Here is a 24,828-nt window from a genome sequence, read left to right as displayed (position 1 = left end):
ATATCCCCCTCCATCTCCTCCTCCTCGACCCCCCCTATAGGAGTTACTCACGGTGTTACTCGATATAAACATATCCTGCCCCTCTGCTCTTCTCGAATCAACCAATTCGTTGCCTACTACCATCTCCAAATCCAATCCAGCAAATTCCAGCCGCCATCATGCCTATCCCAGTTCCAAAGTCCGACAGCCTCATGGAGATGTTCAGCCTCAAGGGCAAGGTCGTCGTCGTCACCGGCGCCTCTGGTCCCCGCGGCATGGGCATTGAGGCCGCCCGAGGCTGTGCTGAGATGGGAGCCGACGTTGCCATCACCTACTCCTCTCGCCCCCAAGGTGGTGAGCAGAACGCCAAAGAGCTCATGGAGAAGTACGGCGTCAAGGCCAAGGCGTACAAGTGCAACGTTGGCGACTGGGCCGACGTCGACAACTTCGTCAAGCAGGTCATCAAGGACTTTGGCAAGATTGATGCCTTCATTGCCAACGCCGGCCGCACCGCCGACAGCGGCATCCTCGAGGGCTCCGTCGAGTCCTGGAACGAGGTCATCCAGACCGATCTCAACGGCACATTCCACTGTGCAAAGGCCGTAGGCGCCCACTTCAAGGAGCGTGGCACCGGCAGCTTCATCATCACCTCCTCCATGTCCGGCCACATCGCCAACTTCCCCCAGGAGCAGACCTCCTACAACGTCGCCAAAGCCGGCTGCATCCACATGGCCCGCTCCCTGGCCAACGAATGGCGCGACTTTGCCCGTGTCAACAGCATCTCGCCCGGCTACATCGACACCGGCCTCTCTGACTTCGTCGACAAGAAGGTCCAGGATCTCTGGCTCTCCATGATCCCCATGGGCCGCAACGGCGACGCAAAGGAGCTCAAGGGAGCCTATGTCTACCTCTGCAGCGACGCCAGCACATACACCACCGGTGCTGACTTGATCATCGACGGAGGATACGTCTGCCGATAAATGTGCAGCTGTCTCTGCGCAATCACTTAACTATGTCTATGTCTATCGAGCTGCTTTGATAGTTGAGCGGCCGCCGCTTGGGAGAGACGCCCGAGTGCAGAAGCGCCACCCAGAAATGTACCTAGTTCCTTCGCCGACGCGGAGTAGATAGTGAATACATGTCCTGTGCGCTTAATCGTAGTCTTCCTTGTCCATGCTGCTGCTGCTGTAGTTGGTGCTGTTGTCCTCGTAGATAGTTTGATAGCTCGTTAACTAGCTAGCTAGCTAGTGGAGGCTGGCGTTTTTTTGGTGATGACCTCACAGGCTGCAACCTCGCATCTCCGCAGAACCTCCCAACCACCACCAACTCCCGCTCGATGGCGCAGACAGAGCGGACATGGCACTGACCTCGGTGCGTACAGCAGTAGTTTGGCCCTTGACAGGCTGCCAGAAGCTAACAGCAGCTGTTTCTCTCGTTTAGTGGAAGACCTTCGACTTCTTCGACGTCTCGCAGGTGGACTTCGTCGACAGCGAAGGCAGCTCCGTCTTCACCGTACGCGCGCTTCCTCCCCCCCTGTATCGATACGATATCTACGCCGTCTATCTAGCTTGAAGAACCTCTGCTGACAGTGACCGCGTGGGTATATTAATAGAACGATGTAAGCTGCGTCTGCACCGGGTCAGATAACCTCTTCGTCGGCACTACCAACGGCAACGTTCACATCCTCTCCCGGCAATACAAAGTCGTCCGCTCATTTCGGGCATACGATGGCGCCTCGGTCACGCATATGAGACAGGTCCCTTCGACCTCTTACCTGGTCACAATAAGTGAGGATCTGTCCAACGAGCCCGTCCTGAAGGTATGGGCTCTTAACGAGACCGAGAAGAAGACTGGGGGACCCCGTTGTCGGTCCACGAAATCAGTCCAAAACAAGCTAAGACAGTTCCCGGTACGATGAATGGCTACCATGTACGCTCTGAGATGAAGGCAGAAGGCTCATATCTGCACCTCTAGATATCTGCATTGGCAGTCCTCGATGACCTCTGGCAAGTTGCTGTCGGCTTTGCCAATGGCTCCGTCACGCTAATCAGAGGCGACCTCATACACGACCGCGGAGCCGAACAACGCATAGTATTCGAATCAGAAGAGCCCATTACGGGGCTCGAAATACAGCGATCCGGTCCCGCGACTCTGTTCATCGCTACCACCAGCCGTATACTCTCACTAGTCATCGGAGGAAAGGGAGATGGAAAGCCAGCGCGTGCCCTCGAAGACCTGGGATGCGGAGTTGGTTGCATGACTTTTGACCAGGATACCGGTGACATTCTCGTGGCTAGGGAAGACGCAATATATACATATGGCCGTAGGGGACGGGGGCCGAGCTTTGCCTTTGACAGCCCAAAAACCTCGGTCAACGTTTTCAAAGACTATATTGCCCTGGTTTGCCCGCCTAGAGCTGCCCTGTCAAGGACAGAAACCGTCAGCAGATTTGGGACCAGCCAAGTTGATGACATCTTCAATACCTCCACCTTCACTCTCCTGGAGTCGGACTTGAGATTTATCGCACATTCCGAGTCTCTTTCAAATAGTGTGAAATTTATCTTTATGGAATGGGGTGATTTGTTTATCGTCACTGTTGACGGAAAGGTACGGTTACACATTCCTCGCCAAATTTGAAGTCTTGATCTAATCTTCTTGTAGGTGAATCGGTATCATGAAAAGCCACTCCAGCAAAAACTTGAAATATTGTACCAGAGGAATCTATATATATTGGCAATTAACCTGGCGCAAAAGTCGGGTGTCGACAGACTACAACAAAATGTCATATTTAGAAAGTATGGCGATTTCTTGTACCAAAAGGGGGATTATGATACCGCCATGCAGCAGTATCTGCGGGCCATTGACAATACTGAGCCCTCCCATGTTATTCGAAAGGTGGGCTTTTCTCCCCCCCCCCCCCCCTATCTCACCCCTATAATGTTGCTATCTTCTAACGACCTCGTAGTTCCTTGACACTCAACGAATCCATAACCTGATTGACTACCTGGAAGAATTACATGATCACGACAAGGCAACGGCCGATCACACAACATTACTCTTAAACTGCTATGCCAAGCTAAAGGATACTGAAAAGCTGGACTCTTTCATTATGGCACCAGGAGAATTGAAATTTGACCTAGAAACCGCTATAGCCATGTGCCGCCAGGGTGGTTATTTTGAACAAGCAGCATACTTGGCTACCAAACATGGCGAAAGTGACATGGTGGTTGACATCCTGATCGAAGACTCGAAGAAATATTCTGAAGCCCTTAATTATACTTGGAGTCTTGAGCCAGAGCTTGTAAGTGTCTGCCAAATAGTGTTCCTTGTAATACCCGGACATTTGTTACTAACCGCTGCTTTTAGGCCTATCCAAATTTGATGAAATATGCCCGTGTATTGCTTGAGCATTGTCCGGAATCAACAACACAGCTCTTTATTGACTATTACTCCGGGAGATACAAACCTCGAAAGGAGGAAGAACAATCCCCTGAAGTCAAACCACAAGCCACTGGTGGCGCTGTTCAGAATATTGCATCATTCATCCCTCTGCCATACATAGGAGGCTCTAAACAAGACAATAAACAAAGCAATGGGACCAATCCTCAAGCAACGGCAGAGCCCGAAGATACAAATGAAGAATCTTCGACGAATTACGAGATTCCAAAACCCAGAACTGCCTTTTCCTCCTTCGTCGATCATCCTGATCAATTCATTACCTTTCTAGAGAAACTCCTTGAACTAGATGGGCTGAAGGAAGAGGACAAGGTTGATCTGTACACTACCTTGTTTGAGATGTACCTGGATACGGCAAACCGCAAGAAGTCATCTTCAGAGAAGCAAGAATGGGAATCAAAAGCAAAAAGCTTGATACAGGGGAAAAACGTAAGTGTTATACTATAATATACTCCCTTGTCTTACATATGTTGATTGTTTTATAGATTCCCGTATCTGCGTCAAATGTTCTGCTTCTATCGGACCTGTCAAATTTCCATGAAGGAAAAACCCTGGTCCGCGAAAAGGAAGGTCTTAGAGCAGATATTCTGCGATCATATATATCAGCCAAGGATACCCAAGGCGTGATAAAGGCTCTCAAGAAATACGGACAGGAAGAGCCACAGCTATATATCGATGCTTTGACATACTTTGCATCTAGCCCAAAAATCCTCGAAGAAGCAGGCGGTGAGATGGATGCGGTTCTTCAAAAGATTGATAGGGACGGGTTGATGGCTCCCTTGCAAGTGATACAGGCATTCAGCAATAATTCTGTGGTCACTATGGGTATGATTAATAAGTATCTCAGTGATAATATCGAGAGGGAAAGAAAAGAGATCTCCAATGTTAGCCCTCCCCCCCTCTTGTCCTCTGAGAATTCTCAGCACTAACTAGATGCCTCGCAGAACCGCCGCTTGATAGCCAGTTATTCAAAAGAAACGGAGTCCAGAAAGCAGCAGATGGAAGAGCTCGGTTCCAAACCGACTGTCTTTCAGGCACGTCGTTGCTCATCTTGTGGCGGTAACCTTGATCTTCCCACAGTTCACTTTCTTTGCAAGCATTCCTTCCACCAACGGTGCCTCAATAAGGTTGATGAAGATGCAGAATGTCCCGTCTGCGCGCCACATAACTCAACGCTCAAGGCTATACGTGAGAGACAGATCAAAGCAGCTAGCCAGCATGAGCTGTTCCACTCTGAATTGCAGCGTAGTAAGGACCGGTTTGGGCTTATCAGCGAGTTCTTTGGCAGAGGTGTGATGACGCCGAACAATACTGAGTAATATAGATCATAGAATCTTTAACCATCATTTGGGGTTATTGCCGCACTACACTTTCTTTCCGTTATGCTACTGTCTCTGGCATTTTTGTCTTTAGTTTCGACAGGCGAGAGATGGGCTCTTCGCCGGCAGCCTCAGCTTAACCAGGCAAAGGGCGATCCAAGATTGGAATACTGTAATATTACGGTAACATTGGTGTGTAAGGATGGAACAACATTGGTCCTATCTGTGCATTAAGTCCACGGTTGTAGTAATACTACCTTATAGAAGAATCAGTACTGATTAACACCGATATATTGAAACTAATAATATATTACAAGCTTGACCCGAGCGCCGGAGATACCCATAGTGCTGCCTACAGAGAGTATCTTGAAGGGAGAAAAAAAAAAAGCTTTGGTAAGGTAAATAAAGTACGAAGGGGAAGCTTAGTAAATACACTCGATTTTCTATCCAACAATATCTCTTGATTCTCCTTAGTAATATAATTATGTAATCATTACCCTGTCCATTTAGTGTGCCGGAGTACGGAGTAACATTCATCGACTTCTTCACTTCGTCTCTAGAACACAGAAAGAAAATATAGTGAAGACAACACACGCTACCATTGTTAAATTTATCAGAAACCACTCTCTACGTGTTTGTATTTTGCACTGATGGCCCATTTAGTCTGTAGTAATCACGTCATCGACTTCTTGTCCTCTTTGGGCAAGGACAACCCTCTCAAAATAAAGAGGACACGCTCTCCCACATTTTCAATGAGCAAAGGCAGTTATCTTTTTCAGTTCTTACAAGCTTGCGAAAAGTCTCAAAATCTTCTCCTCTCTCTATCTATGAGCTAGACGCGTCTGAATCTGCAAATCGTTCTATAGTTCAGTTATCTATTCTGTTAGGCAAAATGGTTGGTGTGACACGCAGACCAGAAGGGTCAGAGGATTCTGGTTACGGTAGTGGTAAGTATTTGTCTACATCTCTAATATATAATACCTCGACTGACGGACTTTAGTGTCATCGACGGGCTCCCAGATCTCGATAGAGCGCTGGATAGCCAGCAAAGACAAGTTTCGAGTCTCTGCCGATGGCCAGATCCCCCTTCTTTGGCGCTCCAAACTGCTTCCAGTGGGTGTTGAGATAAAGGACGCATATAACACCCTTATTTCACCACAAATTCCAGCTATACTGGCTAGGCATGAACTTTCTTTTGTCGGAGACAGACTCCATCGCCTCCAACCGTTAGATGCGGCCTATGAAACCAGGGATGTCATAGAAATTTCAACACGGGACGAGAGACCCAGCCGAACGTGGCGAGACGCGGTGAATGAAGTTCTGGCTTTAGTCAAAGAGAATATCCCGAATTCGCAGTTGATACAAATCCTGTTGGTCAACACTGATCGAATGTATGACGATGTTTCTAGTGCTCTCCCCAACGACCCATCGATTGTTGAGCCCTTGAAGCGAGTCAAAAATAGAATTGTGGAAGAGGTTGAGATCTCTATGAGTGACCTGAGGCCATCTATTGCATTCCACATGCGACGTCGACGAAACGACTTTAATGCACCAAGGAAGCCCACGGTTATTATCTTCTGCCACCCTCACTCAGTGTGTGACTTTGCAGCTGTCGAGGAGAAGATTCTTAACATTTTGAACGAGCTAGATATCTCAGCGTTTCTAGAGATTCTGCCAGGAAAGCTAGTACTTACAAATCCAGGATTTATATTGAGGCGAATGCGCATTGCCCCGGAAGAGCTACCAGAGCATCCAGTAAATGGAAGCTCAATGGGTGTGAAAGGGAAGGCAGATTCAGCTGGGACATTGGGAGGCTGGCTAATACTCAACCTTCCCCGAGAGAAACGGCAAATAAAATGCGCCCTAACATGCTATCACGTTGTTCGCAGCAACGACCCCAGTGTGACAGCCCATACTGATGCACACGGGATACACTGGAATGACAAACGTGGGTGCCTAGCTATCGAATACCCGGCGTCTCTTGATACACAAATGGCAATGGCTCGCCTGGTAGAACTTCGTCGATTCCATCCTGATGACCAACAGCTAAAACAACAACAGCGAATGCTATCTGAGCTTGTAGCCGGTCCAGGAATCGGCAAAGTACTTCTTGCATCAGGCCACCAAGTTAGGGACAACCATAGGCTTGATTGGGCGCTTATCGAAAGCCCAGAGACCTTTTCTAGCAATAGACCCCCTTCCACCCGCCAAGGCAGCTTTGCTTTACCAACAGCTGGTCCTCTATATCGCCCTCACCCCGATGCGAAGATAACACAATTTGGTATACCAAAGGAAGACGACTGGGTTGTTCGAATTGGCCGGACTACAATAGCCTCTGCCTGCATTAGCAGCATGAAAAAGGTGGAATGGCCTTCTGGCTTCTTTACTCAAGAGATTGAACTCGTATCCGAGGACGATGACGTTGCGGACGAGGGGGATAGCGGATCTTTCGTTGTTAATAGGGAGGGGAATCTTGTGGGCATGATATTTGCGGTGTATAGGTCGCCATCTCGCTTCCACACTGCTTATATGATGACATTTAATTCCATTCAATCCCACGTCAAAGACATGACGGATGGAGGGTTTCTTAGCTTTGACTGAAGAGCTATAAACGCTGTTACAAGCTGGTTTTTAGTGACTATTAGTTAGTGTGATACAACCGGTCTGCAATGATAGATCACTAGCTGTAAACCAGCTGCTAGAACATTTTCTTATACCTACCATGCAGAATCCGTCCTTTCCGATACAGGTAGCCCAGTTTCAAAAGTATAGCATCATTTATTGTTGTATTATTTCTGTGCAATTCTCTTGACATCAATAGTCGTAGTTATCCGACACGAACCCATCCCGTCACCCGTACTACTTTCCAGGGAAGAACTTCTTCACTAAAATCACTTCATCCTAAAAGCAAGAACCACCAACAAAATCAAGCTACCATCGCCTTTTTAATACGACTTTTTAATTCGACAATGTGCTTATAGGTATGTTGTAGTAGTGGTTGACTCCAGCTCTTTTTTCATCACGAGAATTAAACGGATTTAGACACCCTTGGTAATATAAATATTCTTAATGTCTGTGATTCTACCCTCACTGCCTGCAATCTGCAACTAGTGATGACCTGCATTCTATTGGTACGAACGCAATAGCCAAACATTATAGGAGGGAAAAGCCATTGGAGGGATATAGAGTTAGAGCTATCACAGGGAATTCTCTACACCATCTTCTCTTTTAGTTTGTGATTCCGTTCTTTGTCCAACTCAGGATAATATGGTAAGACCCAGCCATGAACATCCGGTTTTGAAAAACGTGTCATGAGCTCAGGGATCCGAAGGATGCATATTAACCAGACAACAAAATGGAAAACGGTAACTCCCCATTGGCTGTGTGGTAGGTAATAAGGCATAAGGCTTCGGTTTAATTCCTGAACATTATTGACGAAAGGGCGCAATTTCTTATCATAATTTGCAAGGGCCTTAGGTAAGTTATCGGTATTTTGGTTGATCTCTCCAGCCAAAACGTAGGCACCAACAAGTGCAACGGTGGTACCTAGCCCGGTGAATGGAGATGGGCAGTATCCAGCATCTCCCACCAGAACAACTCGGCCTTTATGCCATGTATCCGTGCGGACTTGCAGGGCCTCCTCGCAGTAGAAAGACTTCGTTGTCTCCAAACCCTTGAGAAACCTATCTGCCTGCCAGCCCGCATTATGAAACCTCTGGGAGAGGAAGTGTTTCTGTTGTTCCATTGGTGCCTTGGGAATGCGTCGTATATCCTCTGAGCTGTCACGGAGTACAATATAGGCCTGCGAGTCTGTAGAAGTATAGCTTCTGCGAAATAGTACGCGGCCACCCGAGCTGTGGTAAGCAACGCTGATGTTGGTATCCGACTCGGCACGGGGAATAAACCAGTATGCCAACATGGCACCTATCCTCCAGTAAGGGTCTGGGGCACCTGGTGGTAGAATGGCTTTTCGAATACGTGACCCCTGACCATCAGCTCCAACTACAAGATCAAAGGTGTCAGTAGAGCCGTCGGAGAACTGGACTGAAACCGTATTTTCGTCCTGCTCGAAACTTTCGACGGTTATTCCAAACATATATCCCACATCCCCTTTCGTTGCATCGTATAGTAATCGAACCAGGTCTCCGCGCATAATTTCATAATCGGAGGTTAAGGACTGTGCACCCTTACCAGTCTTGTTAGCAAGAATAGTCCCTTGTACTTTATCCTGCGAGTTGACGAAAGAGACGCCTATCTCATCAACAGATCGGCTGCGAATGGCCCCAAGAAGCCCCATGCGCCTCACTACTTCAATACCCTGGGCTCGAAGGTCAATTTGCGCACCCGAGGCTCTGAGGGCATGGAAACGCTCAATTATTGTCACTTTATGCCCACAGGACGCAAGCAGGTAAGCTAACGCAGGCCCGGCACAACCACCGCCGCAAATAAGAACCTTCAGGGGAGCCATGTTGCCGTAGATAAACTATAAGGTTTTTTTTTTTTTTTTTTTATTGTTTTAGGCGGTTGTCCTTAGCAATGGTAGTTATCAAGATTGAAAGAATATGGGTATCTAACAAGAGGAAAGGAATAAGCAACCTCTGAAGAAAGCATCTTCAAGTTAGGGTGTAGCAATTTCTTTTAAACAGACCCGACAGCAACTGTCACGTAACTGGACCGGGGAAGGTCCTTTCTCCTAGTCTAACATGGCCGCTGCTGTTTGAATTCTGCGTTTGTCGCCCGACCTCAGCGGTGAGACGAAGTTGCACAAGTCTCGCATGTTCTGCGGCGAGGCCATTCATTATATGCGGCAGCTCTTCGGAAGTGTAGTCAGGATGGGATCACAGACCTCCACTCCAGGCCCGATCTCGTCCTCGGCGACCTTACGACCCAGGGAGGCTAAATATAGGAGTAGCGCGGTTTCAACGTTATATAGAAACAAAGGCCAGTTATCAAGCTTCAGCGATATTCAAATGAAATAGCCAATTCGGACGACTTCGATGAATTTGCTGAGAAGTGACTAGTTATAACTTTGTAGTGAAGAAATCACATCGTCTTGTTTCCCTTCAATATAGAGGACCAACGAGCAGATCTTTTCGATTTCTTCAAATCATTAGCTATGGATTCAACACGTCCCTGGACTTTGGCTTGTAGGCTGGTTCTCTCGTTCTCTCACAATAAATAAATGTGCATGTCGATGTTGTTGTCGCGAATTGACGTGGAACCAGATGCATCACGTGATAACTAGCGCGCCTGACGCGCGGCTAAGAAGAAGCGACATCAAGAGACGACGGACATTCCAAATGATGCCAAAGATATTGTTGAATGGCTTGCGAGCAATGGATAGCTACAAATCACGGACCCTGTGAGGCAGTTATATATCATATTTAATAGCCATAGAGAATATACCCCTCCTTGCAAATTTATGACAAAATGGAACCAACATCTTCACGCGACACGCTCCCGATGTCATCAACGACCCTCAGTCGAGTGCGGCGGACGTTGACTGCACCCGAGCCATATATACCCCAATCCTCGGCTCATAGCATGGATGAACTTGCACTTCCCTTCCCGTTTGAAGTTGCCGTCTCAAGATACCCGTCGCTGCACCGATCACCTGCCACAAACCGTAGGTCAATCACCACAGCTGCCCCGTCAAGCTACGTGGACACTGGGAGTCTGTGGGAAGTCCCAGATGACCAACCGAACCAGACACCAACTGGCTACCAATTCCACAGTACCATCGAAACCATACCAAAAGAACATTACGAATTAGATACCGTCCTGGAGGGTCCAGAGCAGGATGTCGATCCGATATCAACTATCGAAGAAGCCCCTCGAAACTGTGAGAACATCTATCCCGAAGGCCAAAATGTACTTCGGCTTGATCATGGACTTGATCCTGCGATTGATGTTGAAGAAGCCCCCCGAATTCAAGATGATATAATTCAAGGGGATGAGAATATACATCCCATCGAACCTACACACACCTCGCCAGAGGGGGTTTCTCCATCGCAGCCGCAGAACGTCAGTATAGTTGAGCCCAAGAAGCGGTCTCTAAACCGGGCGAAGAAAAACCAGAAAAAGAAAGTGAAGAGAGGAAAGACTACATCGGCTGTCGTGCGGAAGACGGTTGAGTCCGATGTCGAAGATGATGTGATCTGGATAAATGAGGAGAAACCTAGGTCCGCTATTATAGATGATACAGACGCATCCGATGATATCCTCGATCTTAATGATAACGATAACCTGTTTACCCCGAATTCCCTAGCTCACGAGGCTGAGCTAGTTCCTAAGTCTCTTCCAAAGATCGAGGTACAAGTCCAAGTTCCTACGAACGTTGCTGATAAAAGCGGACAAGCCGGCCCAGCGCCCAAGAAGCGAGGAAGGAAGCGGAAAAAAACAGACCAGGAAGATATTTCTCACCAGAAATCACCGCCGCGGCCTGTCGAGTCAATAATTTCGGACGATTCCGTTGAAAACCGTAATAATAATATCATCCCTTCTGCAACCCCTCCACCACTTTCATCTCCAGCGATTGTCAACCAACAAACCCCTGAACCCAAGGCGGACAATCACAACCTTCATACATCCGTCGAAATCTCCGAAAGTTCCGTTGACAAGAAAATTGAACCCGCCCCGCCTGCTGAGACTCCAAAGAAGCCGACTGTCAAGGGCCCAGATAAACACAGTCCTATAGCTGTCACCGCCAAGGTTGCCTATCGTGTTGGTCTGAGTCGGAAAGCAAGGATTGCACCTTTGCTCAAAGTGGTCAGGAAGTGATGTCGCTTTGTCTCATTCTATTGCTCTCCATAATTCACGTTGTTGCTAACATCATATTGATACCCATTTGCATTTTAGATACACAAATAGTAAATTATCTCCTCAACAGTGGTTAGCCACCTTCTGTCACCTGTTGTATTTCTTGTTCTTGCTGTTTTTATGCATGAGCCACAAAAAATGTCCAACTCTACAGTAGACCATACGCGGCCGTTATTGCCTTTCCCTACGTACACTTGATAATTAAAGTACGATCTATTGCATTCACGGCGCTCTTAGCTAAAAATAAAAATGCGCTATTTCAGCTCTGAACATAAGCCAAGGAAAAGAAAGATAACGGAAGGAGGTCTTCATAAAGACCGCTCGAGATGAACCCTCCTAGCAGAGCCCCAACGGGAAAAAAATATAGAAAACAAAAAATGGAGTCGTCTCTCCTTGCTGGAATCATTCTTCATGGCCCTTTTCGTCGCCTGAATGGTGTTCCGTGTCAGTGTTCTTATCATCGTCATGTCCAGCTGTGTCCTCGTTTTGATCCTTTTCCCCGTTCCCTTCCTTAGCTTTCTTGTTGTCTTCCATCTTCCCCAGCTTGTCTGCATCATCTTCAGCTTCCTTGCTGATGTGCGTGGGAGAATGATCAATATTTTTCTCAGACCCCTTTGTGTTTCCTTTGCCGAATTGAGCGTGTTTGTTGGAGTTCGAAGGTACCTCAGAGCAAATGCCGCCGGTCTTCTGACAGCCTTTTCCGCAGTGACGAGGCTTGTTTCCGCAAATACCCAAAGCACTGCAGCAGCGACCGAACCTGGAACCAGTGCAAGTGTAACGTCTGCCACAAGTTCCATTAGGAGATGGACGCTTCACTGGCTTGGGTTTTTTGCCGCCCTTTGGTGGTTTGTCTCCACGGCCTTGGTCACCAGGGGTAGAAGTCCATCGATACCAGTTGGCTGGGGGATCCCCGAGGCATTCTCCAACAGTAACTGCACGATAGCCACTACCTTCAAGGCGACGAAGTATATGGTCTGTCAGGTTATAAACTGTCTGTCTGTGGACATCATGGCCAATTTCAAGTAGAGAGCGGCCACCTTTTGTTATGTAGGAGTCAAATATGTCTTTTGAGTTTTGAATCAAGTCCGGAGTGGCATTGTTGTAATCGTCAGTATCAAGGTTAAAGTACGTGACGTGATAACCTAGGTCGTCCATGTCTTTCAAACATCCAGACGCATCTGAGCAGCTCGAATACGGTGGTCGCATATACGTTGGAAAACCGCCTAAAATATTTCGCAAGGCCATTTCATTTTTTACCATCTGCATCTTTCTCTGAGAAGCTGAGATCTGATCAAGGTTCTGATGAGACCAAGTATGGCTGGCGATTTGGTGGCCGCTGTTATACATCCGACGAATCAAATCGGCCCAAGGGTAATTAGGGTCATCAATTGCACCTTTGCCTAAGTTGATTCCAGTAACAAAAAAAGTCGCCTTTACGTTAAACGAGTCAAGCATGTCAAGCAGGTCTTTGGTATAGGTATATGGTCCGTCGTCATATGTCAAGGCAATGGTGTTTGGAACGGTACAGTCGTAAATAGCCGCCTCGCCGTAGGGAACATCCCCAACCTTATCGCGGGTTACACCAGATGTATCTTCTCCACTCGGTGTTTTGTGGGCATCGCAGCCATTGCTATAATCAAGCATACAGTCTGGAGCAGCACAATATTCAGGTCCCTTTCCACAGTACCCTATACAGTCGCAAATTAGGCGGGAATATCGACACAGCAATATTACAGAACCGCTATGAATACTGCGTACCTGAAGAAGAACAGCAGAGGCCGTCCGGGCAGGATCCGGCATAAGGTCCACAGGTTGCGAAGGGGGCCCCTTGGTCGTCCGGCTCAGCATTATTACTCGTAGAAAACTCTCCTGGAGCGGGAAAAGGACGGGGAACTGAACCGAGGGGAAACGGAGGTCTCAACACAGGAGGCATACGGAGCCGGGCTGATCCGCCATAGTCGCCATTAACAACGGGAAGGAGAACAAATGGAATAAGATAGCGTAAGAAATGCATGGCTGACCATGTATAACAATACAAGTCAACGATGAAGTTTTCAGGATTATTTACTCAACAGCGGGACGGAAAAAATGATATATAGCTTCCTTTCATGCGACAGGAGCGTATCTAGTGATCGTCCGCAGTGATCGTCCGCTAGCACGGAGACGGTGGAAAAGCAGATTGCTTTATATTTGGGCATTGGAAACATAGCAAGGGAAAGACCGATCGTTGATAACAATAACAATAACAATTCAGCAGTCAAAAATGCTTGTAAACAGGAAAGAACAATGTACTGCAGTTCGAAAACTGCAACAACACATCTCACTGAGAAGTGGAAAGGGATGTCCCACAATCTAAGTTTTGCATTGATATTAATATTGTGTGACTTGGAAGAGCAGTGTGGTTCGTCTCGAAGATTTCGTGTATGACATCGGTGTAGAGTGCCATGCAAATGGAGGAGGAGTATTGGTGTTCCATTCTAATTGAGCCCAGCTAGCTCTTTGTACTCCGTTGAATGGGAGAATGGGAGAACTGGGGTGTCGTTGGACCGCTGGACAGTAACCCTAGGAAGCGGAGAATATCTGGCAGGATAGTTAGCTGTAGAATCAATAACGACGGGGATGGGAAGACTTATAAAAAAAAAATATATTGGCCTCCGCCCCCCGCCAAACAAGGCAGAGGCGGAGGCCTATTCAACCAGCAATGTCGACTGTAAAAGAAGTCTACCGCGCCACCCCCCAAAACTGTGAAAATCCTCTGTTCATCGCATGACCCTCATGACAAACTAACACCATAATGTTTCACCAAGTCTTCCCGTTACTCCGTCTTTAGACCCCAAGCACCATTGGGATAGTTGCACTAAGTCAGATAGTCGAAAATTCGAAACATTCAAGGCTGGGCATGCATCAGATTAGCCAAGCCAAGGCTTTGATCCTCACTCGAGAGAGGTCCCTCTCTGTGCATGGACTCCCCAGCCATCAATGGATCTCTTTAAACGGACCGTCGATTGCATCGTTCCAACATATCCTGTATATGGCACTTTCCTGGGTCGTCAGATGTGAAGCGCAGTTCCGAGAAACTCTCACATACAGGGTTGTTTTATCCAAGTAAAAGCACCTCCCTCTTAGGGTATCGATGGAACAGAAAACAAAACAGTAATGGGAAGAAGCGCTGCGACCTGCCCATAGCCCTTGACAAAGCTTCAAGTTGAATAAAATCCACTGCCCATATAGCTCCACTATCTAGCATGCACCAAGGAAACCCACTTAAGCGACTGGTCATCCAAAGCTTGAGCCTCTCATCCTGCTTTCGCCCACTGGACCCAATGCGGACTTCTCATCTCCTAAAATCTAGTTGGGTAGATTAAACCGTGCTTCCCAAATTCTGTGTTCCGTGAGTGTAACACAGTGCCCTCGGAGACAAGTTTTGTTTCCTCTCCTGCATACACTAAGTGATGAAGGCGAGAACGAAGAATCGAACAAAACATCTGTAAAAATCGATTCACTTCCCTAGTGGGAAATGGGCATCTAGAAGAGAACTCCCAGATACGGTAACCGGCGTTCTCTAATCCAATGGGCTATACCCACGAGAAAATAAGATTAACGCGGTGGAGAGATCCAATAGCATGCACACATTGGCGAGTGCCGTGGTGCAAGACCAGTGAACGAGCTTCTGCCACTAGGGCTGTGTGATCCATCGGAAAAGGTTGGAAGAGAGGTGACAAACCCCGAAGGTTTTGGATGTTGGGGTACATGCGGGACGGCCAATCAGTCTCAACGGAAAGTATGCATCAAATTCATAACCCCCAGTGCCCCAAATCCTTGACTGTAATTGCCGCCCTTCCCATGTTGGAAACAAAGATGCCCAGATAAGCCTAAGCATGCCATGTTAAAATGATTTATCACAAGATGGATGGATGGGTTAACTTGCTACAACTGCCCGTGTAAGCAGCCCAGCTGATTCCGGCATACGATAGCCCAAAAATCCAGTGCGAATAATCGTATGTAGGCGAACTTGAGAATAAAGTACCTGCTTGGCTCTAGAACAATCTTTGTCAAGCCAACAAATGGGATGGGCAGTACAACAAGAGTCCAAGGATGGTTTGAAGAATCTCTTTTCGTGTCCTGACGTGCTGGGCTCCCGAAGACAATCCACTTTTCAATGATTGCCCGATGCGCCCTGCCTCTCTTCTCCCATTCGGCTCTGGATTTTGCAGGTATCAAACCGGTGATCTTATTATCCTCCATTCATATCCAGCTAAGATAAACTGACGCGTACTCCAACAAGGAATTAAACGCATAGTAAACCGTCTTTTAAATGCTTCATGGGAAGCTCCGGACACCAGGATCTTTTTATACCACCGACAAAATGCAAGCGATACATTCGAAAGCCTGGTTGTTATAGCCGCGAACTTGCTGTCGATATACCCTGGACGGTCCAGGAACGACGCCCGGTTTTTACCATAGGGTTAAGTCCCAAACACGCCCACACCAACTATCAGAAATGGATGGAAAATACAACATTTCCCACGCCTTAGATCCAAAAGCAGCTGCAGGCGTAGAATGGTAAACTATGAGGAGGTTGAACTGGTAAAATATGACGGAAACAGAGATGTGAGAGCGGGCGGCTTGGTTCATTGGAGAAACAATATAGAAGACTGACATAGTGGTCCAGTGAGGAGGCGATTGCTCTGGAATGCGAGGGAATGGCTGTTAGAAGGCCAAGAGTCACTCGTGGTGTATCCGAGCAGCAGTGCTTTGATGTTGATTGACGATTGACAACGCCCCTCGACGTGTAAACAAAGATATGATTTGGCGCGTCTGGACAAACTCGCTAACTAGTTATCACGTGATAATAAGTCGCGGGTGGCGTCAACGGCACGTGAGCGCTTAACTAACGAGCTACTTCCTCCTACCTATCTTTTTTCATTTCTCTCACTTTAGTTGACAAACATACAACAAGGATATCAAACTATGTCCCAGAGAAAAGTCTACAGCATGTAAATAAATGGGAAATTCTACGGGTATTGAAGCAGCTTTCGAAGCTGTTGCTTTGTTTTTGCGACCGGTTTTGACAAAAGGCACGCCTATCTTGATTGATCCCCCAACTAATTTAATCAACGATGCGGCTAATAAATTTAAAAGAGCAAATCAAGAAGAACCCGGGTCTTTCACTAGTAGATTCTTTAATAAAAAGTTTACCTGAAAATTATGAGACCAGCAGGTCTTCCAGAGAAAGGGTAATACGGCGAAGCCTCGACCTTTTGACAGACATCTACCAATCATTCATCCAATTAGGGCACACCCAAAATTTTTTGGATGACCATACCACTGGCCTTGAAGATGCAAAACGGAGGAGGATTCTTCATACTCTCCTTGATCTTATCTCTCTAGAGGGAATATATCCGTCGCTTTCTGCGGGTGCTGGAATTCCCCTAGAAAAGAGAGTAATCTCTAGCCTCCCAACGGGTGTAGTGGCTAGGCAAGATGGGTCGGAAGAAAAAACATCCCCCCGAACGGAGGCCTTCCTCCTTTATATACTCAAGTCATTGCGAGAGATACTTCAGGACAATCATTTCTCGCTCCAATCTATCATAATGGGGAGGCTGCTCTCGGACCTAATTTCAGCAGCCGCCGAGCTATCTTTCCATTCCCAATACCTCGCCCAATCGGATCTTGAATGTTGTAATTCTATGTTCTGGAAGATTATTGAGGAGTAAGAAAAGCCATATTCTAACTACTTCCAAGTTACTTCCAAGTAATAATGCCTCTCTAACATCGCCATAGCACTCCGACCCCTCTTCTGCTCCCAGTACTTACATCCTTTCTACAGCCAACCTCTGCTCCCTGGCTCAAAGATCCAATTTCGTCAGCTCTGTCAAGTATACCCCTTCGGAAGGAAGGTGTTTTTCAAACTATTACCTTTCTCGCATCTCAGTTTGCCCCTGAGACCTCATCAACTTCGCAGCAGATTAATGGACCTCCGATCACTGCCCAAGCGATTATGCAGTCCTCTAGGATCCTTTCGAGTATACCCCGTGGGATTTCCCCGGAAACTTTCTTAACAAATGTCGGGCCAAAGCTTCTGTCCCTTCTTGATGGAGATGATATGGATCTAAGAAAGACAGCATCGTACATAATAGGAAATGGCATCTTGCCAAAGCGCTCTATTGGTGCCCCAGGTACGATCGGCTTTGAAATATTTGTCAAGCCTATCTTTGACACATTTCATGGAAAGACCGACGATACATCCACCTTGTGGTTACGCAAGTTCAATCGGGATGGTTCGCCAGCTTCCGCGGGAAATGATAGCCATACAGACGGCCGTGCCAACGTCAATACCCACCAACTGTCCCTGGCTTTATCTCGCCTGACATCCTTGGTCATTCTGCATCCTAACTCTGCTCTACTCAAGCGGCTAATCGGACCCATCATGCTCCCTCTATGGGGCCTACATTGGCACGCGAAGTCTCTCAAAAATCATAAGTGGACTGACCATACATTTATGCTCTTACAGAATTTTTTCAGTATTTCTTCTGCCAAATCTAGGTTTGAATGCTTGGTCGAAAACATGATGTGGGATGGCGAGGCAACGTGGACCTACAAGCATTCTCTAAGCCATGATATATTTGTAGGGAAGCGCGAATCCCCAAACCCGGAGCATACTGATATAATGCGAATCATTGAGAACGTTGATCAGCGGGCTGATTTACTTGTCACTTTTCTTGGAGTCGATCCGCAGCGAGAAACGCAAATTGGAGACGTTTTTCTTTTGGTTACAAGCAAATGGCTTCTTGGAGGGAGAGGAATCTCCGAGAACCAACCCTTGATATCCCCAGATGATATACATCTAGGTCTACAGAAAGTGGTGTATACCAAAATTGCTGAAAAAATCATCAGCCAATTTCAGGACATTCTATGTCGTCGATTGGATCAAATAGTGAAACTGGTCAATCAACTCATTGACCACGAAATACATCTGGTCACGAATAGGGACAAGAAAGGAACCGCTAAACCTTCTTTAGAGTCACTAGGAAACATTTTAAAAAATCATGACAATGGATCCGACGCTCATCCTTCAGACTCTGTTGAATCACCGGAGCCGCTGTCTGCTGCGCTCAGCTTACTCTCTACACTGCTGCTATCTTCAGACTTGGACCCCGGCGATGAAATACGAACATTACTATCGGAGACAAAGCTTAAAATTGATCGAGTGCTGCCTTTTGTTTCTCAGGCGGTTAAGCACCCAGCAACGGCATTATCCATTCACATCGAGTTTCTCCTCAGTGGATATCTACCCCAGGAAAGAAGAGAGATTGTTTCTGTGGTTAATCAACAGCACATAAATGACATAGAGATGCACCGACAAGCTCTTGCGAACTTGAACTCACCGTTACCTCCAGTCCAAGCCGAAGGACTTTCCATACTATCTGGATTAATAAAGAAGTCTTCGCCAGTTCTTGACATCCCGGCTACTCTCACCCTTCTAATATCCCTAATTATCAGAGGTGAGGGAAATGGGAAAGATGACGAGTTTGTCTACCTAAATGTGATCTCTCATATCGGTGTTCTTGCCTCAAAGCATCCTCGTACGGTTATAAAAACCCTATCTGAGCGATATAGGGATAGTAGTGAAGAAGCTTCATTGGACGAGAGGCTCCGCATCGGCGAAGCTATTCTCAGGGCCGTCGAGGAAATAGGAGGTGCTCTAGTAGGCGAAACAGCTACGATCTTAGGCGATACAATGGTAGAGGTGGCTAGCAGGCGAGGGAAAAAACCGAAGGCTAAGGAGAAAAGGTTAGCAGACGCGAAACGTAAAGAATTGGAAAGAGGCAAAACCGATGATGCAGAAGACCCGGTAGCCGAAGCTGCGGATATCATGAACCAATTGGACCAAGAAGATACAGACTCAGAGCCGGAAGACCCAGCGAGATCCGCCTATTTGAATAAAATTCTCCAAGCATGGACTTCAGGGGCAGCCTCGGATGAGCAACCAGATGATCTACGTGCTCGTGCATCGGCCATATCCATCCTTGCATCTGCCATTCAGACAAATATTGCTGGTTTAGGACAGCGAATAGTATCCACCTCCATGGACCTGGCACTTTCTACACTGACGCTAGAAACAGGACCTGAAAACGCAATCATCCGCCGTGCGTCTACTATACTCATGCTTGACATCACAAAGGCGTTAGATAACGCCATGGAGCAAGGTATAGACTTGGGGTTCAGCTTTTCGCATACTACTTCCAGCTACAGTCTTTCTCCTATTAACGTGAACACGATTGGAAATATTCCAGATATCCTCCATGTCCTAGCCTTTGTGGAGAGCAAAGAAACTGATGTTCTTGTCCGCGGTCATGTACGAGCATTAATCGAGAGTTTAGAGGCATGGACTGAAAAAGCGATCCTGCGTGGTGTTGCAACCAGTGCTCAGCCTCGATTTGAACTTGGTGATAGAATTGCTGGGCTGGATATTGCACCTGTTGCTGGTGCATCGGATACTGGGGGCCGTCCACGAATTGAGGAAATTGAGTAATGTAAAACGACATAAGGCCACTTTTCGGGGTATAGTTATCTGAATAGTGAATATTGAATATCGTTAATCTCAAATTATTATTTTTTTCAGTTCCATTCGACTAACTAACTACCTAATTCCATGCACCTAACTTTTCTCCTTTTCTCCTTTTTTTTTTTTTTTACTTTTTCTTTTTCTCCATTTAACTAAAATACAATGTGGGAACTGTTCATCCACCATGAAGACCCGGGCGATTTCCTTTCCATGACTCCGGCGTTGGGCAACATAGCTCATGATATTTGTCTGTGCCAATAAAGGTCAAAAAACATGCAATTAACAAAAGAAAATGTGAAATCTGGAGGCTGAAGAGAGTCATTGCTGTTATCACCGTCGGCAGAATTTGATTTCTGGTAAATGGTGGAGGTGAAAGCAAGGTGAATAAAAGAATGATAGTATCAACAGCCAATGTGATGCAGCCAAGTGAAACAAAAAGTTCTGTGGTTGAATATGTTGCTTGACGCAGAGAACAAAACAGCCTTTGGTCTGACTGAGTCTGATAGGATTGAGATCCCAATAGGAATGTAATCCTGTAGAAAAGTCATCTTAATGGTGGCTTCGAGTATGTCCGCCACGGCCACCATGTCCGCTTCTGCCACGACCGCGACCGCGACCGCCACGATTGCCACGGCCGCCACGGCCACCGTGTCCACCGAGACGGAAGATACCTCCTTTGTTAGATTCATTTGCTGCCTTTAAAGCCTCATTCTGGGATTGACGTTGTTCATCAGACATGGCAAATGCGTTCTCAATACCAATTAGTTTGCAAAACTCCTCAGTCTGTGGGTTTTGGTATTCAGGAGGCTGTTCCTGGGTGCTAACTGGAACAGAAGGGTCATAAACGGGAGCAGTGATGATGAAGTTGTATGGAATGACCATCTTCCCGGCCTTGACAACGTTCTCTTCGATCCACTCCTCAGCGGCAATGATGTCAGGTTTATACCCGCCATCACCTTTGTTAGAGGGGACGGAGGCAGCTTTGTCACCAACGGTGAATCCTGGATGCAGAGCGCGGGTGATGGCAAGCCATTCCTTATCGTACATCAGCTGGTAAGGGCCAGTATTACCAGCTCCATCGTCCTTGGAGACGGGCTTAACCTCAGTAAGGTGTAAGAAATGACGGCGACCTTCACACTTGTCCAATGCAAGGAATTCAGTGGTAGTATTGGTAATTTCCGCTGGGAGAGTGGATTCAACAATTGGCTTAGGCCCAGATGTAACTGGGGAAGGCTTGGCAAAGCTGGCTGGCAGCTGGCTACGAATGTCATCAGGAACGGAGTCAACATTCTTAGCATCATTGGTAGCTGCTCTCTTAGCCTCGGATCTCTCAGGCTCAGGCTCAGGTGCTTTTTCGTTGGCAACTTTCTCGCAAGGCTCAATCTCAGCTCCTGCAGGAATATTGGCCTTGGGCTCATCGTTCTCAGACCCATCATCCATGTCCAGATTGATTTCGTCGGTATTCTTGACCTGCACAACTTCGGAACTCTCAGCGGCTTTGTTGCCTTCTTTGTCAATGGAAGTCGTAATAATGTCTTGAACCTCACGACCAGTTCCATCATCAACACCAACTTTCTTCCACTTCAGCTGGTAGGTAATGTCACTACCAGAAGTGATGTCTCCAACTTCCACTTGCTTGTGGTATTTTGCAACCTCTCTCATGAATATTTCCTGCTCGTCTTGCTCAGTAGAAGCAGCAACTTGGTGGAAATCACGCCAAGCGTTTTTCTTTGCGGTCTCATCCTGTGCAACCTCCTGGATTGGACCTAACTTTGGCTCAGAAATGTCCTTGGGATGATCGGAGACGGTATTTGCTTTTTCGGCAAGGACAGGTGGAGAGGGCACAGGAGGCTTGACGAGGGTTTGTTCAGATTCCTTGAAGCGGATAAGTACCTGTGGGGGTTGGTATTCCTGGTGGTGCAAAGTGGCAGTATACTTGCAGTGCAGGTGAGCAGAGAACCAGTGAGCTGGCCTGAGTCTGTCAAGCACCTGCTTGGCTGCAACATTACCGAGCTTGCCGGTCTCGGAATCTTCCATGAGGTGTTCTTTGATTCTGAAGAGATGGTCATAGTCTCCAGCCCATTCAATGCCACGAGGCCAATCATGGCTAATGCCAATGTCGACCTGTGTACGAATCTGCAGAAGTTTGCGGACATCAACCTCTCTAATGTGGTAAGCTGAGCGTAGCGTGTCACTATCGTAAGGGATTCTCTCATAATGGGGACGATGATAGTCATAGCCCTTCCAAATACCGGACATGCCCATAATGCGTAGAGGTCCGTAGCGGACCAAGTTAGCTGCTCCCATGTAGTAGATGTTTGGAGCAACCCAGCCACCATAGTAGAGCTCGAACATATGGTTGCTAGCCTCATGGTTGCCTCCCACAAAGATGGTTAGGATAGGGGCAACGCGAGCACCGCTGTAGTATTCATGGAAGTCTCCAATCTCCCTATACTTGTTTGAAACTGCCATGCAAGTAAGGTCATTGGAGTTTCTCACAGCCTATAATATACCAGAGTGAGCATGATGTTAACTACTATTAGGGACACAGCCACACACAGACAGGCTGATATAGTAGAGAAACGCGTAGATAGAGCCTTACCTGAAAGTCACCCCCAATAATAAGCAGGTCAACGCTATTCCATCCGCGAGCCTCAGCTGAAGCCTGGACAGCCGCGTAGATATCATGTAGTTTTCCATGCCCCTAGTAATAGACAGTTAGCAGATGATGCTGTTTTCTGTGTATCTAATATATAATATAAATAACTAGCAAACTAGGGAAAAGGGTAGCATACACATCCTTCAACAGCCACTCTAAGCGGGCGGCGTGTCTCTGGTGTCTCTGGCATTGCTACTGCGTCTGCCATGTTTGAGGTATCTTGTATGGAGAAGCGGCGTAACAGATTCACGCCTATCCAGCGTGGTTGTTAGTATACAACTGTTTGAGACCAGTTGCTTGTGAAGAGGAAAAGGAAAAGAGAAAGAAAGAAAAAAAAAAAAAGCGGAAGAAGAAGAAGAAGAAGAAGAAAGGAAGAGGACAGGAAAAGAGTGAAAGGATGAAAGTGAACGCGCGTCTCTTCACTTTGTTTTGTGTGTTGTTGTCTTCGCTTCACTGTTTTCACCTTTTCTGCGTTGCTAGGGAAGTTGACGTTGTTTTTGCCTTTTTGGGATTAAAAAGGCACTTTTCCTAATGATTTTGATATCTTCGACTTTTCCACCAACAACTCTAGGCTGAATTTGTATAGTTATATAACTACTCCGTACGATGATACGAGATTGAAAATACTCATAGATACCTGCTCGTGCTCGTTCCTTGTGTTTTGCCCAAGAACATGTCTCAGCCGGCGCCTGCAAGACTGGATTTTTTGAAGGCATCTGCCCGTCTGCTCAGCCAGCAGAGCCCTTCGACTTCAGCGCATCTGATGACGATGCATAATAGCATAGTGCTCCAGGATAAGTCGTCTCGTCTCCCCATCAAAGAGCAGATGGAAGCCTGTCCATCATGTGGGAGCGTCCGGATTCCGGGGGTAAACAGCAGAGTCTTCACCAGAACCCAGACCCCTCCCAAAACAGCTCGAAGTGTGCATAAGTCACGGCCAAAAGAGCCATGTCAGGACGCGAGTCAGGGTCAATCGGTGCAGAAATGTCTCATATACGAGTGTCTACGGTGTAGGCATGAAATGGTTCAACGCATCCCGCAACCTGCAAGACCTATCCAGAGGAAGAGGAAGCCTCCAATCGCGACCGAAACCTCGTCTTCAACCAGCCAAAAAATACCTCTAAGAGCTACTAAGAATCCTGCTGAAAGGCTAGAGTCTGGATCTGCGACCTCAAAGACAGATTCCGAGAATTCCAGCAGCAAAAAACGAGCAAAGATGCGAAAGCAGAAGGGCCTGTTGGCCAGCCTGGCCACTCAGAAGCAGACCAAGCCCTCAAGCTCACTAGATCTTTTGGATTTCCTTCAATCGTCATAGTTGGAGGCGTGGTTACATCACTAGAAGTGAGAAGTTATCGGCTTCCGTTTGAGCATACCGCAGATGCTACTTGGTTATGACCAACTTCGCTCTTACCGTCGTTAATGCCGTTCAGAGGCGATTCACTGAGAGCTACAGTCACAACGACCCAGACATGGTCAAACTAAGACTACGAATGTAAAGGGGGTACGTTAAATTTCATTCGGGTATTTGACCGTCAAGCCCCTAAACTAACTGAGTAGTTAACTAGTTATTTCGCTACTGAGCAGCAGTGCTAGCTTTGGCTCACGGCGGCATTTGCTGTAACTAATGGGGCTGTCCGGGAAAGACCAATGGGCTTCGGATAGCAGCATCATATCAAAAGTGGCAAGAACAAGCCTCTCGCTGTCTGTGTTTATCCTCTGACTGCTATATATCGCCCCCGTCCTGAGTCCAGGTCAACGCTGTCCGCTCTCCTCTTCAGGATCTCCGACTTCGTCTCAACCTTCTTTGAGGCTCAAAAAGATCGAAATAAACTCAAGACTTTTTCCTTTTGTGGGTCACCGAACGATTACTCAGGAAGTTAAAAATACTCATGACATATTCAATTTTTTTTTTTTTTTGTTATCGAAATAAGCGACAGGCAAGACATATAAAGCAGACATTTCAACCCCAGGTTTACCGGTTGATACTCTAGAGTAAGAAACTGTGTTGACTTTACTACTACCATTTT

The 24,828-nt window shown here is 47.0% G+C and overlaps 8 protein-coding genes across 8 annotated transcripts; 5 read left to right on the top strand and 3 right to left on the bottom strand.

The window, feature by feature from the left end:
• Positions 1-140: 140 nt before the first annotated feature.
• On the top strand, positions 141-959 carry TRV_00610 (oxidoreductase, short chain dehydrogenase/reductase family; the record flags this gene model as incomplete). The annotated part of the gene is made up of 1 exon (XM_003025179.1): positions 141-959. A coding segment is annotated over one exon (819 nt), but the record flags the coding sequence as incomplete, so codon positions are not given.
• Positions 960-1,250: 291 nt separating this feature from the next.
• Positions 1,251-4,754, top strand: TRV_00609 (uncharacterized protein; the record flags this gene model as incomplete). Its single annotated transcript, XM_003025178.1, has 8 exons — positions 1,251-1,491; positions 1,623-1,888; positions 1,954-2,586; positions 2,641-2,874; positions 2,945-3,280; positions 3,346-3,864; positions 3,921-4,319; positions 4,380-4,754. The coding sequence occupies 8 exons, from the start codon at positions 1,251-1,253 to the stop codon at positions 4,752-4,754; spliced, it is 3,003 nt and encodes a 1,000-aa protein (XP_003025224.1).
• Positions 4,755-5,646: 892 nt separating this feature from the next.
• On the top strand, positions 5,647-7,355 carry TRV_00608 (uncharacterized protein; the record flags this gene model as incomplete). The annotated part of the gene is made up of 2 exons (XM_003025177.1): positions 5,647-5,701; positions 5,785-7,355. 2 exons carry the CDS (start codon positions 5,647-5,649, stop codon positions 7,353-7,355), a joined length of 1,626 nt encoding a protein of 541 aa, XP_003025223.1.
• A 610-nt stretch (positions 7,356-7,965) lies between these two features.
• Positions 7,966-9,222, bottom strand: TRV_00607 (uncharacterized protein; the record flags this gene model as incomplete). The annotated part of the gene is made up of 1 exon (XM_003025176.1): positions 7,966-9,222. The coding sequence occupies one exon, from the start codon at positions 9,220-9,222 to the stop codon at positions 7,966-7,968; it is 1,257 nt and encodes a 418-aa protein (XP_003025222.1).
• Positions 9,223-10,298: 1,076 nt separating this feature from the next.
• Positions 10,299-11,534, top strand: TRV_00606 (uncharacterized protein; the record flags this gene model as incomplete). The annotated part of the gene is made up of 1 exon (XM_003025175.1): positions 10,299-11,534. The coding sequence occupies one exon, from the start codon at positions 10,299-10,301 to the stop codon at positions 11,532-11,534; it is 1,236 nt and encodes a 411-aa protein (XP_003025221.1).
• Positions 11,535-11,975: 441 nt separating this feature from the next.
• TRV_00605 (uncharacterized protein) lies at positions 11,976-13,587 on the bottom strand (the record flags this gene model as incomplete). The annotated part of the gene is made up of 2 exons (XM_003025174.1): positions 11,976-13,261; positions 13,332-13,587. 2 exons carry the CDS (start codon positions 13,585-13,587, stop codon positions 11,976-11,978), a joined length of 1,542 nt encoding a protein of 513 aa, XP_003025220.1.
• A 3,106-nt stretch (positions 13,588-16,693) lies between these two features.
• TRV_00604 (protein required for cell viability, putative) lies at positions 16,694-20,109 on the top strand (the record flags this gene model as incomplete). The annotated part of the gene is made up of 2 exons (XM_003025173.1): positions 16,694-17,286; positions 17,358-20,109. 2 exons carry the CDS (start codon positions 16,694-16,696, stop codon positions 20,107-20,109), a joined length of 3,345 nt encoding a protein of 1,114 aa, XP_003025219.1.
• A 582-nt stretch (positions 20,110-20,691) lies between these two features.
• TRV_00603 (RNA lariat debranching enzyme, putative) lies at positions 20,692-22,846 on the bottom strand (the record flags this gene model as incomplete). Its single annotated transcript, XM_003025172.1, has 2 exons — positions 20,692-22,644; positions 22,745-22,846. Coding segments are annotated over 2 exons (2,055 nt in total), but the record flags the coding sequence as incomplete, so codon positions are not given.
• Positions 22,847-24,828: the final 1,982 nt, after the last annotated feature.

Source organism: Trichophyton verrucosum, assembly GCF_000151505.1.
Source record: "Trichophyton verrucosum HKI 0517 chromosome Unknown contig00049_1.f1.exp, whole genome shotgun sequence".
NCBI lineage: Eukaryota > Fungi > Ascomycota > Eurotiomycetes > Onygenales > Arthrodermataceae > Trichophyton > Trichophyton verrucosum.
The sequence above is the reverse complement of the archived record's forward strand: the minus strand, read 5'-3'. Positions and strand labels throughout refer to the sequence as shown.